The sequence below is a fragment of the Pan troglodytes genome, chromosome 6, assembly GCF_028858775.2.
Source record: "Pan troglodytes isolate AG18354 chromosome 6, NHGRI_mPanTro3-v2.0_pri, whole genome shotgun sequence".
NCBI lineage: Eukaryota > Metazoa > Chordata > Mammalia > Primates > Hominidae > Pan > Pan troglodytes.
In genome coordinates, this window is record NC_072404.2 from 43,634,764 (window position 1) to 43,650,019 (window position 15,256).

General features: G+C 37.5%; 1 protein-coding gene across 25 annotated transcripts in view; it reads left to right on the top strand.

The window, feature by feature from the left end:
• Window positions 1-15,256, top strand: part of NME8 (NME/NM23 family member 8) — a 405,025-nt gene that overhangs the window by 356,929 nt on the left and 32,840 nt on the right. For 12 of the 25 annotated variants that reach the window (XR_008548970.2, XR_001719200.4, XM_063815317.1 and 9 more), the window contains 7 exons: window positions 722-761; window positions 840-897; window positions 1,097-1,203; window positions 7,760-7,831; window positions 12,513-12,629; window positions 13,876-13,942; window positions 14,828-14,901. Coding sequence is in view for 23 of the 25 variants with exons in the window: in XM_063815317.1 (XP_063671387.1) it covers window positions 729-761; window positions 840-897; window positions 1,097-1,203; window positions 7,760-7,831; window positions 12,513-12,629; window positions 13,876-13,942; window positions 14,828-14,901 (528 nt within the window). In the remaining 2 variants the exon portion in view is untranslated. The remainder of the gene's footprint in view (window positions 1-721; window positions 762-839; window positions 898-1,096; window positions 1,204-7,759; window positions 7,832-12,512; window positions 12,630-13,875; window positions 13,943-14,827; window positions 14,902-15,256) is intronic. The other 13 variants (XM_054687471.2, XM_016957281.3, XM_054687470.2 and 10 more) reach the window with 3 other exon arrangements.

Sequence of the window (15,256 nt, forward strand, 5' to 3'; positions counted from 1 at the left end):
TACAGTGGGGAAATTTTTCACTAGTACATTAAGATGTTATTTGCAGTTAGAAAGAATGAATACTGTAATCCCAGCACTCTGGGAGGCTGAGGTGGGAGGATCACGGGTCAGGAGGTTGAGACCATCCTGGTTAACACGGTGAAATTCTGTATCTACTAAAAATACAAAAAAAATTAGCCCGGCGTAGTGGCAGGTGCCTGTAGTCGCAGGTACTCTGGAGGCTGAGGCAGGAGAATCGCTTGAACCCAGGAGACGGAGGTTGCAGTGAGCCCAGATTGTGCCACTGCACTCCAGTCTGGCAACAGAGTGAGACTATGTCTCAAAAAAAAAAAAAAAAAAAAAAAAAAAAAAAGAACAATGAATAAGACCTAGTATTTGCTAGCACAAACAGGTGACTGCAGTCAAAAAATCTAAATTGTACATTTTAAAATAACTAAAAGAGTATAATTGGATTGTTTGTAACACAAAGGATAAATGCTTGAGGTGATGGATACCCCATTTACCCTGATGTGATTATTATGCATGGCATGCCTGTATCAAAATATCTCAGATTTAAATACACAAATATTTAAGTACATAAATACAGAGATACATAAATATATACACCTACTATGTACCCACAAAAATTAAAAATTGTTTTAAAAGATGTTATTTGCATGCATAAAGAAAATGTTATTTAAATTTCCTACTTAAAAATTTTTCTTTCTTTTTCCTATGATAGTAGATAAATGGCAAGCAAAAAACGAGAAGTCCAGTTACAGGTGGGTCTGACATATCAACAATTCTTTATCTGGTGCACTAGTGCTTGAATACCTTTTACAGTGCCTTCCACTTTGCAGACAGTCATCAATAATCAAAGTCTGTGGGATGAGATGTTGCAGAACAAAGGCTTAACAGGTATAAGGACTCCCCGGCTGTCTGGCCACCTGGGGTTTGACCCAGAGCTCCTCCTGGCACCCTGTCCCTCTAGAGTGCCACTCCCCACTTTGACCAAGAAATCCTGCAGTGCCTTTGCCCTGGCCATGGCTCCAGATTGGGATAACTGCTATCCTAGATTGGTAGACTTTTTTATTTCATAAATATCATCATCTTCTAGTGATTGATGTTTACCAAGCCTGGTGTGGACCTTGCAAAGCAATGCAACCTTTATTCAGAAAATTGAAAAATGAACTGAACGAAGATGAAATTCTGCATTTTGCTGTCGTAAGAATTTTGTTTTCATTAAACCACTGTTTTCACATTATATTAAGTTTTTAAGTATCCTCTAATACTTTAAGTATTGTCTTAATTTAAACAACCTGTCAGTTCTTCAAAATAGATAGTCTTTACTTGGCAGTTTTACTATATATTTAATTCTACTAGATCTGAGAATGAACATGATTTTTATCCCATTCTTATAACGTCAAGGCTATTTACCATGACTGTGAAAGTCAGAAAAGTGTAATAATGGACACGTCTATTGTTCTGTTTCCTTTCACCTGACCACATGTTCAGTGTGTGTCCTTTAGAATAAGGGCTACAAAAGCTGTTTACTGGGTATCATTGAGTAGTGCCCTGGCATTAACCCAGTTACCATATTTTCCAGTGGCAATGATTTTTCCTCATTTATTTGCTACCTACTTGCAATAAGGGATTAAAATATTATAGCCAAACACATTTTACTGAATTGTACTGTTTTTTCAATCTATTCACATAAAATGATCAACTAATTAGAATTTCGTTGTCCAACATGGTAGCTACTAGGCATAAGTGACTATGGAGCTCTTGCAATGTAGCTGGTCTAACTGAGGAGCTGAATTTTTAATTTTAATGAATTTAAATCTGGATTTTCAAACTGATACTCCATTGAGTTATTGTAAAACTTTTAAAATCTGGGATAACTTGAGTATGTGAATCTACTACTTAACTGTAAATGTTATTAAAGCTAATTAAGGATTAATTATTTCTGATTAACATTTAGCATATGAATTAAGACGTACTCTTAAGTGTAAGAGACACATTAGATTTTAAAAATTTAATATGGAAAAAGAAAGTGAAATATGCCATCAATAATTTTATACATTGATTACATGTTGAAATGATAATATTTTGGATGTATCGGGTTAAGTAAAATTTATTATCACATTATTTTCACCTTTTTTTGTTTTTAAATGTCCCTACTGGAGAATTTATATGTGTGGCTTATATAATAAATTTATATTATATAGAAAAGCTCCCAAACCAACTAGACTTAAGATACAGGAGCAGATAACAGATGATAACAGATCTTTACTCCTTATCTCTGAAATACATAGTTCCTAATGCAGACATGCAACCACAACCCACTCATGTTCTCCCAGTTACAGGTCTTTCATGGCCCCTTTCAACCCAAACATTGGAATGGGTTTGCCTACTGACCTTGTATTTCACTATCCATCCCCTTCTTTAAATGCATTTTCCATAGGACTTATTTTCCTTAGTTCAAGATGATGAATAAGCAGTTTAAAGCCTAGACACTCACCTCTTATTATTTTTCTATTCAAGAGAGTAAGTGGCTGTCTACAGTAGTTAAATCCTGTTGTCCTGGTGAAGGAATTGACTTTTTTTTTTTTTTTGTCTTCTGAAATAAGGACTTTGTAAGGTTTTCATTCCTTTAATTTTTTAAAAAATGTCTTTATATAGATGTTATTTTTAGAGCAGTTTTAGGCTCATAGCAAAATTTACCAGGAAGTAAAGAGTTCTCATATATCCCCTATCCCCACACTCTCATAGCCTTTTCCACCATCAAAATCCCACATCAGAGTGGTACATTGTTACAACGGACTAGCCTACACTGGCACATCATTATTTACCAAAAGCCGTAGTTTACATTAAAGTTCATTCTCGGTGTTGTACATTTTAGGGAGTTTAACAAATGTGTAATGACATGTACTTACTATATTATGGCATCATATAGTATAGTTTCATTCCCAGCAAAATCCTCTGTAATCTGTTCATCTCTCCCTACCTCATAACCTCTGGCAACCACCAATCTTTTGACTACCTCCATAGTTTTGCCTTTTCCAGAATGTCATATAGTTAGAATCACATAGTGTAGAGCCTTTTCAGATTGGCTTCTTTTACTTAGTGATATGCGCCATGTCTTTTAATGATTTGATAGCTCATTTCTTTTTAGTGTCAAATAATACTTCATTATCTGGATATACCAGGGTTTATTTATCCATTCACCTGCTGAAGAACATCTTGGTTGCTTCCAACTTTTAGCAGTTAGGAAAAGGCTGCTATAAGCATCCATGCTTAGGTTTTTGTATGAACATACTACACTTTCAACTCATTTGGGTAAATACCAAGGAGTAAGATTGCTGGATCATGTGGTAATGATATGTTTTATTTTGTAAGAAACCACCAAATCTTCCTAAGCAGCTGTACCATCTTGCATTCTTACCAACAATGAATGAGAGTTTCTGTTGGTCCACATTCTCACCAGCATCTGTTCTCTGGATTTTGGTCATCCTAATAAGTGTGTAGTGGAATCACTGTGTAGTTTTAGTTTGCGTTTCCCAAGATTATGTGAGGTGGAGCATCTTTATATATACTTATTTGCCATCTGTATATCTTCTTTGAGGAGGTGTCTGCTAAGGATTTTGGCTTATTTTTTTAATTGGGTTGTTTGTTCTCTTATTGTTGAGTTTCAAGTATTCTGTGTATTTTGAATAACAGTCTTTTATCAGGTATTACTTTTGCAAATAGTTTATCCCAGTCTGTGGCTGGTTTTTTCATTCTCTTGTCATTGTAGTTTTTTTAAAGACAAGATTCTGTAACAACCTGTTTCACTCTGGAGAATCAGAACCACCAGAAAGGAGCTAGGAAATTATTCTAGACTTGATTCTTCACAGAGAAGAAAAATCAAGTTAGAAGACCAGAGAATAGAGCCTAAAGGAGATTGCCACATGCAGTTGGAAAGGGGTTGATAGAAGTTAAAATACAGTATCACAAGTGTCTAACAGCTGACAGATGGATCACAGGGAATTGAGGATCAGGAAATTCTTGTGAATCCTGGCAGTTGGCATTAGGAAAGTTTGTTCAAAAGTGGCAGTAGACATTCACATAGACTAGGAGTTCCGGATTCTGGTGACCTGCCCATAAAGGTGAAAGAAAATTATATCTCCAAACCTCCATTGTGAGCAGCAATGGAGGGATGCCCTCTGCCGGACATATTGTTTTCTGCTGTTAATCAAGGAAGAACTTGAACATGTAGGTCCAAAATTTAAATGTATGAGGTTATTACCTGTTAAAATTGCCCTGAGCTGAATGGTCAGTATACAATTTTTTTCTGCTGTGTGCCTTTTTAAAAGAGGAACATTAAATATTTTATATATATAGAGAGAGGCATATAAAAATTTAGTTAATAGTGTTTGTTATAGTTACTGTTATATTATTATTAAATTATTTAATCCTTAATAATTTATGTATTATAATATAAACATTATAATTATAATACCTGAATTACTTCTAAATAGAGTTGACCCTTACCAATGCTGGAGTTAGGGGTGCTAACCCCCCTATGTAGTAAAAAATTCATGTATGACTTTTGACTCCACCAAAACTTAACTACTAATAACCTACTGTTGACTGGAAACCTTATGGGTAACATAAACAGTCGATTGATACATATTCTGTATGTTATGTGTATTATATACTATATTCTTGCAATAAAGTAAGCTAGAGAAAAGAAAATAGTATTAAGAAAATTATAAGGAAAACAAAATATATTTACTATGCATTAAGTGGAAGTGGATTACCATAAAATTCTTCATCCTCATCATCTTAACATTGAGTAGGTTGAGGAGGAGAAGAAGGAAGAGGAGTTGGTATTGACGTCTCAGGGGTGGCAGAAGCAGAAGAGGTGGAGGAAGTGGAAGGGGAGGCAGGAGAAGCAGGCATAGTGGATGTAATTTTATGGAAATACGTGGTAATTTCTGTCTGACGTTTTTGCTTTTTCATTGCTCTAAAAATGTTTCTATGTGGTACCAATCCTTCTTCCACCATTTGCTTTGGTTTCAGTGCCCATATCATAGAAGGGTCCATGTCATAAATGAAGTCAAAAGCAGTCTTGAATAACTGGAATTCTTCTGCCAGATGTTCTAATGTCAGTTTGTTTTCTGGCACTGGCTCTTCTACATCTTCTCCCTCATCGTCTGGCACTGCTTTAGAGGCACTCATCTCTATCAATTTGTCTTCTGTTAATTCCTCTGGTGTGGTGTCTCTCAGCTCTTGGATTTCTCCAACATCCATATCTTGAAACCTTTCACCCCCCACCTTTTTGCCACATACACAATCTCTTTTATGACTTCCTTAATTGGCTCTGTCATAAATCCCATGAAGTCATGCACAACATCTGGACACAATTTTTTCCAGCAGGAATTTATTAATTTGTGCTTGATAGCTTTTGCAGCTTTTTCTATAACAATGATGGCATCTTCAATGGTGCAATTCTCCCAGACTTTAATGATGTTCTATCAGGGTTCTCTTCCATAGCACTGACATTTTTTCCATAGAGTACCACGTGTAATGAGCCTTCCAGGTCCTTATGAGCCCCTGATCTAGAGGCTGAATTATAGATGTTGTGTTTGGGGACAAGTAGATCATTTTGAGACCTTTGATGTCGACCTCATGGGATTCTCAGTGACCAGGGGCATTTTCCAATATCAAAGAACTTTAAAAACAGTCTCTCACTGGCAAGGTACTTCCTGACACCAGGGACAAAGCACTGATGGAACCAATCCAGAATAAAAGGTTCTCATTGTCCAGGATTTCCTGTACAACTGAAAGACTGGCAGCTGGTGTTGTCTTTTCCTTTCAAGGATTGGGGGTTAGCAGTTTTATTGAGAAAGATAGCCCTGATCATAAACCCAACTGCAATGCATAAAATGGTTGAGTTAGCCTATCTCTTCTTCCTTAAGTCTTGGTGCTCACTTCTCTTCTTTACTAAATAACGAACTTTGTGGCATTCCCCTCCCCCCACCAAATCCCAAGTTTAGGGCACTTTCATCTGCATTAAAAACCTGTTCAGGTAGACATCTTTTCTCCTTAATTATTTTTTTAAAGGCATCTGGAAACTTTTCTGCTGTCTCTTGGTCAGCAGCAGCTGCTTCTCCTGATATGTTAATATTTTTTAACCTTTTCAAAAATTATCAAACCATCCTTTGCAGGCATTAAATTCTCCAGCTTTAGATCCCTCACTTACTTTTGCTTTAAGTTGTCATATGATAACTTTGCTTTTTTGGGAATCATATTAGAGTCTATAGGCATGCCTTTCTTATAGTAATCCTGCACCTGCATAAAAGCTGCATTTTCAGTGTGAGATAAAAAGGTATTTCAGAAAAAGTGCAAGATCTATATGCCTGCTGGCACAGCTGCAGCAATGGCTCAATGAACTTCCTTTAAAAAAAAAACCCAATTACTCTTAGACTGGATTCTTTTATCTTGAAACGGTGGGCAACTTCAGCTGCAGACCTCAATCTAGGGTACCTATCAGGCAAGTCAGCTCTTTCTTGTAATGTCATGATTTTTCTCAGCTTTTTAGCAGCACTTGCAACATCCCTAGTAGCACTTTATCTGGATCCCAAGGTGTTAGTCAAGGTTTATGGTATTGCACTGAACACAATGAAAATCCCACTTTGAAAAGCGTTGCCTTAGATTACAAAAACCAACTGTTATAAACTGAATGTTTGCCATCAAATTTCATACGTTAAAATCCTCATCTCCAATGTGGTGATATTTGGAGATGGAGACTTTAGAAGGTAATTAGAGTAAAATCAAAGCTTTTATTTAAATAAAGGAAGAGACATGTGATTTCTTCCAGGTGAGGACATTAGTGGAGAAGAGGGCCTTCACTTCTGGCACCCAGACTGTGCTGGCACCCTAATCTGAGACTTCCAGCCTCCAGAACTATGAGAAATAAATGATTGTTGTTCAGCCACCCAGTCAATAGCAATTTGCTATTGCAGCCCAAACTGACTAAGACACCAACTCTTACAGAAGACCCTACCAAACGATCTCATTCTGGCAGCTGGACCAATGGATACTATGTTAATATGGAGGAAGACACTATTATTGAATGTATAGTTGTTCATAATTAATTTGGAACAACTTGAAATTTATGAGAAAATATTAAGAAAATTACAGACATAAAATTCAAAATCTTTAAAAGTTGACTACTAATTTATTCAAGGAATGTTTAGTAAACCTCTTTTAATGTATGGCCCTATGACTGACAGAGGGAGATGAGATACAAACGTGGATAGGAAACATACTATCTCTGTGCACACAACTCTCCTTCTAACAGAGCAGGTGTAACAGGCCCACACGTGCCTGTAGTAGAATATTGAAAGGGACATAGGTGCCTTGGGAGAGGGGCAGTAACGTGCTGTTCAGAACGAGAGATGATTTACAGCAAAAGGAAGTGAGACAGAATTGGAGGAAGGATAGTTGAACAGGGACAGTAAAAGAAGGGCAGGACCAGGGAGGAAAAGATGAGTAAATAAGTTTGGCTAAAGGTTGGTTAATGTAAAGGGAAACGGTGCGGGAAGGTTAAGGCCAAATGACGTAGGGCTTGAATCGCCAGTATGTGCAGTGTGATCCCTAAAACCACTAAGGCATACCGAATGTTGCAGTAAACCTAAAAATTATATATATCTCTGCATTGTTTCAACATAGTGTATCAAATTACTGGAATATAGTTTTATTTATTATTATATGAAATGTTTACTTTTTCCAGGCAGAAGCTGACAACGTTGTGACTTTGCAGCCATTTAGAGATAAATGTGAACCTGTTTTTCTCTTTAGTGTTGTAAGTATATTTACTTTCTCAATTGCATTATCAGATTCCAGTTTGCAGTTAAGAACAAGTAACATTGTAAAATTACCATGAAATTGTTTGCCAATGACAGTAATTACACAATGTTTGCCTTATCTTTTCTTGACTATTTATCAATTTTATAATTTGGCTGCTAGGAGCTTATTATGGATTGAAGGGATTAGATGATGACACACTGGATTCATCAGGGAAAGGAAAAGTAAGATGGCGTTTATCTTTACTAAGGAAATGATCGGAGATTTGCACAATAAATTTTTTACAGGAGTAAAACCTTGGAAATTTCATAGATACCTAGCAAGAGAGAATTGGTTATAAACATTCATGCATATCCATACAAGAAAGCATCTGTATGATCAGTCTTTTGTAATACACATTACTCTTATCTCTATATTTATAAAGAAGAAAGCAAGTGGATCCACCAAAGTGTTATAGCAGTTTTCTATGTGTGAGGAACAGGTGACTAATTTAAGTTTTATTATTCTTACTATTCTATATTTTCCACATATTCTGCGAGGAACACACAACTTTAATAATCAGACAGAGGCCAGGCATAGTGGCTAACGCCTGTAATCTCAGCACTTTGGGAGGCTGAGGTGGGAGGATTGCTTGAGGCCAGGAATTCAAGATCAACCTGGCCAACATAGGGAGACCACATCTCTATTTTCAAAAATAAGTGATAATAAAATAAATATAAAATATAAATGAATAATTAGAAAGACATAAATAGTGCTATTTTCTGAAAGCAGAGTGTACAGTTAGTGCTAAATTGTGTGACACAGGGTATAGCTGCTACAGAGTTCGAGAACTGAGACAGAAGAAAGAAAGCCTTCACGGAGGAGATAGACAGGACTTGGACTGTTGCTCCACTGTGGATATTTATTTTTGATATTAGAAATACTCATTAAAAACACATCTTGGATATAACTTTTTTCTGCTATTAAACAATACTCTTGCAACCCTTTCAAAGAGTTGAATTGCTGGGTTAATGATTAAAAAATGCATTGAATGGTAAAAAATGCATTGTAGATCTCCTCTAAGTTGGATGTTTAGAATTCAACCATTTAGGTGAGGGGTCAGCTAACGTTGTTTTTGTTGTTGTTTTTGTTTTGTTTTGTTTTTTGTAAAGGGCCAGGGAGTGAATAATTTCAGCATGATTAAAATACAGTCTCTGGACTGGGTTGAGGTTTGCTGACTCCTAAACTAGATGTCATTACACTCATGAGGGGACCAGAATGAATAACAACACAGAGGCAGAATGGGCTTGGGGGGCTCATGGAACAATGAGGAGGCTTTAGCTGCACGTAGTGGGTAGGAGCATGGGAATGAGAGAAAAGATTGGGCAGGTGGGTCGCATTGTAGAATCTGGAGCTCTGGGATAGTCGATAATATAGTTTGGATATTTGTTTCCTCCAAATCTCATGCAGAAATGTGACCTCCAATGTTGGAGGTGGGGCCTAGTGGGAGGTGTTTGGGTCATTGGGGCGGATGCCTCATAAATGGCTTGGTGCCCTCCCTACAGTAATGAGTGAGTTCTCCCTCTATTAGTTCATGCAGGAGCTAGTTACTTAAAGAGCTTGGCACTGTCTCACCTTTCTCTCACTCCTCTCTCTCCACATGACATGCTGTCTCCCTTTCCCTTCCTCCATGAGAACAAGCTTCCTGAGGCCTCACCAGAAGCAGATGCTGGTGCCATGTTTGTACAGTCTGCAAAAGTTTGAGCCAAATAAATTTTTCTTTACGAAGTTCCCAGCTTCATGTACTCCTTGATAACAACACAAAACAGACTAATCGGGCCATCACCCCGACCGCTAGTCCAGTCTGACCAGTAGACCCAGCCCCACTCTCCTTAAGTGTACCATCCAATCCATGTTCTCGAATGCCTGCAATCAGTGCCCAGAGTTTAAGTCCACCCTTCCTCATAGCCATGTTTCATCCATCCTTCTAATGCTTATTCTTTGTCACACCCAGTTCTCCAACTCTTCCCCTATCTCCCAAACCTTTCCACTCTATGACATCTGGAATTAAAATGACTTCCTAAGATTTTTGACCATGGCTCTGAGCTTTTGTCTCGCTTCCTTGGCTTACCTTAGTTCTACCTTCTTCCTTTGGACACTCTCTCCACAGCCCAGAAGTGATAACTGTTTATTTCAGAATGTGAAGTATAGTTGGTGTTTCCTTTACTTCTTAGTTCTTCAATAACTTTCTTTTCTTTGCTATTACTAGAGGTCTGTTTCACGTGGCTAAATCTCCTATTCCCCCATCTCACTCCTGTCATTTACCGACCTTCAGATCGGGTCTATTGATGACTGAAGTCTTTGGCGTGTGGTTTAAAGTCTTACTCTCAATCCTGAGTCCCGCCATCACCTTGAGGACTTTAGTATCCACACTGACAACCCGCCCAATATCCTGGCCTTTCAATTCTTGACCTCCTGGCTGCCAATAAACTTTTCTTCCAATAAACTTCATCGAATCACTCCTGCAATCATGTCTCAGACTGCCCATTGCTCCATATCCATAATCATTAATTTAAGAATAGAATTCTGTGATCACAAAAACACCATCAAGCCCAATGCTCATTTTATTCAGATATTCCCTCAATGTCCCTTTGTACGGGTCAGCATTTTTAGCTGACAACAGATTCATTCCAGCTAGTCTCAGCAGAAGCCTTCCTCAAGAGATATTAGATAATTCACAGAATTGTTGAAAGATACTTTTTAGTTGGAAATGGTAACTAGAGTTTCAGGTTTCATTTAAACCTTACTCAACTGGATCTTTCTCATTGGCATTTGAATATGATTAAGTCTTTTCAATTTAAAAAATATATAATACTTCTTTCTGATAGCATATCCCTCTCTAGCCACCATCCATTTCTTGTCTTCACCTCATAGCTAAGTTGGTCAGAAGACTTTTTATATTTAATTTTACTTCTTTTCTTTCCATCCCATTAACTCCTCAATCCATTCTACCTGAGCTCTGATTATTCCACCAAAATTGCTGTTGCTAATGTATCCAAGTACCAGCCTGTACTAAGTATAATGGATATTGTTAGGTATTCATCATTTGTACCTCTTAAATGGTTTGAATATGGTGACCATGCCCTCCTTTTTAAAATATTTGCTTCTTTTGGCTTATGTGACTTGGTTTTCCTTTCACCTTCCTGGATGCCACTTCCCTCTGTCCCTTTGGCAAATTCACCCTTCTTTATTCCATGATTAAATATTGACTTTATCAGGCTATACACTCTCCTTAGAAAATTTCCTCTACACACAGTTTCAATCACCACCATCTGTATATCAATAAATCACGTTTACATCTTCAGCTGAATGCTATGCTTTCCACTCGCAGCATTTCCGGTTGGGGTCTTGGCATCTCCTATTGGCTTTCTCAAAAAGCATCTCACAGCAAACTCATTCAATACCAGATCTTCCTCCCCACAAAACACAGTCCCCTTCTATTGTCTCTGAATTTGGCATATAATATGATAGCTTATAATTTATCCAGTTTTCAAGTGAGAAACAGAAGAGTCACCTTGTGACATCTCTTTACATCACAGTCTATCCAAGTCATACCTTGGACCTGTCAATTTTACTGCCCAGGTCTCTGTCACACTCATCTACCTCTTTCCATCCTTTCCATCTCCACCACCGTCATCTCTCCACCTCCACCTCTAGCGTAGCTCCTAACTTGTCTGCGAATATTTTCTTTTGCTCCCCCCAGCATTTTTTCCACACAGTAGGTGAAATAATTTTTACAAACAATTTTAATCATGGTCATGGCCTCTGCTTAAACATTCTGACTGCACTTAGGATGAAGACTGAATCCCTGGCCCACCAGGCTGCGCACAGTTTGGCTTCTCCTGGTTGCTGGGCTTCAACTCACACCAGGCTCCCCCTCACTGTGTCACCTGGCCTTGTCACTTGCCATCTTCCCTTCCAGCTTTAGAACCCTTATGTCTGTTATTCCTTTTGCTCTTTCTTCTCCTTTTTGCCAAATTAGCTCTTACCCGTCTTTCATATTTTAAACCAAGAATCACTTCCTGACATTGAGAAGTACCTTTCGTGATCTCTTTGACCAAAACCCATTCTTATAGGTGCTCCAGGGGCTTTGCACCACTCTTGGTAGCACCTACTAAGGTTGCTGTTTCACATGTTTGTGTTTATATGTAGGGCTTTTTAAAAAAAATCTAATTAGGTCAGGTACCAGATCTATTATTTTATACCATTATGCCTGGTACGGCACCAGTAAACAGATGCTTAGTAAACAGGTGTTAAAAGATGAGTGAGTGAAAGGGGCATGGTGTCAAAAATAACTAGGGAGGATGTCATTGGGAGGCCTATCCAGAATTGTTCAACTTTAAAGCAAGGATGCCTCAGGAGAGATTGCATCAGGTGAGAGCTCCTGCAGGGGGATGACTTGCTGCAAGGTGCTGGAGGACATGCAAATTGGAGGTAGAACTCAAAGAGCTGAGTTTATCAAGTCAAGAACATTCACAGTATTAAGACCTTACTGTAAAACGTTAATTACCATAGCTAAAAGAGGATTCATGAGGATGAGAGTAGGGTAGAAGGGAGGGATGACTTAGTCCAGTTTAAGTGTTAGTTCTTGATGTGTTCTCCAAATGAAAGTTCCCCTCCTGTTTTCATTTCCCTTATAGAATGGCAAAATTATCGAAAAGATTCAGGGTGCAAATGCACCACTTGTTAATAAAAAAGTTATTAATTTGATCGATGAGGAGAGAAAAATTGCAGCAGGTGAAATGGCTCGACCTCAGGTAATACTTTGGATTAACAACAGTTTGAAGACAAGCTTATCATTTAGAGTGAAATAGAACAAAATGCACTACTGGTGCTAGGTACCTCTAAAGGCTTTGAGTACTTTATGTCTTTTAATTTTAAAAAAGTACATTACCTTTTATTTGATGTTTTCCTAAGTTGTTTAACCTAATTTTGTAACTATCCAGGTGTGTAAATGGTGCAACTTTTCTGGGAAGCATTTTGGCAATGCATGTGTATATATATTTATATACATAAAAATGAAACCTTTCGGATAGTTCACAGAAACATATTCATGGCTTCCCTGAAAGTTAGGAACCTTTGTCCTTCTCGTACTTTGCTCTTTTTTTTTTTTTTAAATTGACTTTATAAGTGTAAGTATATAGCAATTATTTATTTGAAATTTGTAGGAACATAAAAGCTATTTGGATGAATTAAAAAATCTGGTACTTTGCTCTTTAACAGGATATTGATTATTGGTTTGAGAAATATTTTTTTTTAAGTTAAGGAAATATCATTTTGTTCCAAATTTGCTGAGAGTAATAGTTAAGAACAGATCTTCACACTTATCAAATGCCCTTTTGATGTTTAACATGATTATCATGTGTTTGCAGTTTTCTTATTTGTTAATTTCTGCTTCGTTCTTATTTTATCTCCCATGCTCTTATTAAATTTTAAGGTTTGGCTGGGTGCGGTAGCTCACACCTGTAATCCCAGCACTTTGGGAGGCCAAGGAGGGCAGATCACTTGAGGTCAGGAGATGGAGACCAGCCTGGCCAACATGGTGAAACACCGTCTCTACTAAAAATACAAAAATTAGCCAGGCATGGTGGCAGGTGCCTGTAATCCCAGCTATTCGGGAGGCTGAGGCAGGAGAATCGCTTGAACCCAGGAGGCGGAGATTGCAGTGAGCCAAAATAGCACCACCACTGCACTCCAGCCTGGGTGACAGAGCAAGACTCCTACTCAAAAAAAAATAAAAAAAAAATTTAAAAAATTAAGGTTTGCTACCCTTTTCATACTGCACATATGCATTATTCCTGCCCCTTCCATTTTAAAACATCCCTTATTTTATTTAAGTGGAAAGCTGGAGACAGTAATGTTAGATAAGTTCAGGAACTCTTCCACTTTACTTTCTATTTCTTAGACTGTAAGTATTTACTAGATACAAAATTTCTAAAAACCCACTCACCATCATATTAAAACATAACTGTGTTATCTTTGCATTGCATTTCTTTTTCATAGTATCCTGAAATTCCATTAGTAGACTCAGATTCAGAAGTTAGTGAAGAATCACCATATGAAAGTGTTCGTAAGTAAATTTACTTCAAAGTAATCCAAGGGTTTTCTGTACATGGGCGGTCATCACAGCATCACTTGTTTCAGCAAAACACTGGTAACAAATCCATGTTTATTAAGGAGGAATTGTTCAGATAAATGATGATTTGGGTCTTGCAAGACTCAGCTATTAAAAAGCACCTTCTTTCCCTCACTCGCCTTACCTTTGGTTCTGGGCCTGGAGCCTTTCAGAGGTTACCCAGTACAATGGATTCCTGTCTCCTGTGACTTATCTGGACAGCAGCTTCCTATTTCATCCTTCATCATCTTCCAAATATTTGTGATGATAATTTCTTCCTTGATGACCCATACTCTTGGTTTACTTTGCAGTTAACAATTTCACGCCTTCACTAGATTATCTGCATTGGGGTAGTGGGGTGTATGTGTTCATACTCTGGAGGGAGCAGAGACAAACAGCCATAACCAAATGAGTTATCTTGCACTAAAAGCTCATTATAAGAATGTCGATACATTCATAGATGAATCTGTTGGTGATGTTTACTTGCATGATTCACAGTTAAAACTTCACTTACTGGTAGTACTGCGCTGGATGGATCCTGTGTGTGATTCTTACGCATGGGAATTGCATTCAAACCACCAGGGCCTACCTACTCAATTTTTGTTTCCTCTGGATTAAAAACTCTTGTGAATGTTTCCCCTGCATGCAAATATAGGAACTGCCATTTGATTCCAAGTAGGAACCCTCTGGTAGTTGAAATGCCATAGTAAGATACACAGCTATCAATGGGCAACAATTAACTGATCATTAGAAATTTACATTGCTAATTGCCAGATCCTTGATTATCCAGACTTTGTGCCGAGAAAATGAAATTCTGTCTTTTTCTAAATTTTTTTTTAGAGGAATTATACGGTATTGCTATTATCAAACCGGATGCTGTGATTAGTAAAAAAGTTCTAGAAATTAAAAGAAAAGTAAGTAATATTTTCCAACTATGATTAAATTAATTGCAAAATAACAACCTCTTAATCGTCAGTTTGAAGACAAGCTTACCATTTAGAGTGAAATAGAACAAAATGCACTACTGGTGCTAGGTACCTCTAGAGGCTTTGAGTACTTTATGTCTTTACAAGGCTCGATCTATTCATGCATCCTTCTGTAAATGATCCTACTCTACCAGCATCCTATGTAAATTTTAAAAAATTATAGTTCTTATACTAGATTGTATATTAGTCTGTCTTCATGCTGCTGATAAAGACATGTCTGAGACTGGGCAATTTACAAAAGAGAGAGGTTTATTGGACTTACAGTTCCACATGGCTGGGGAGG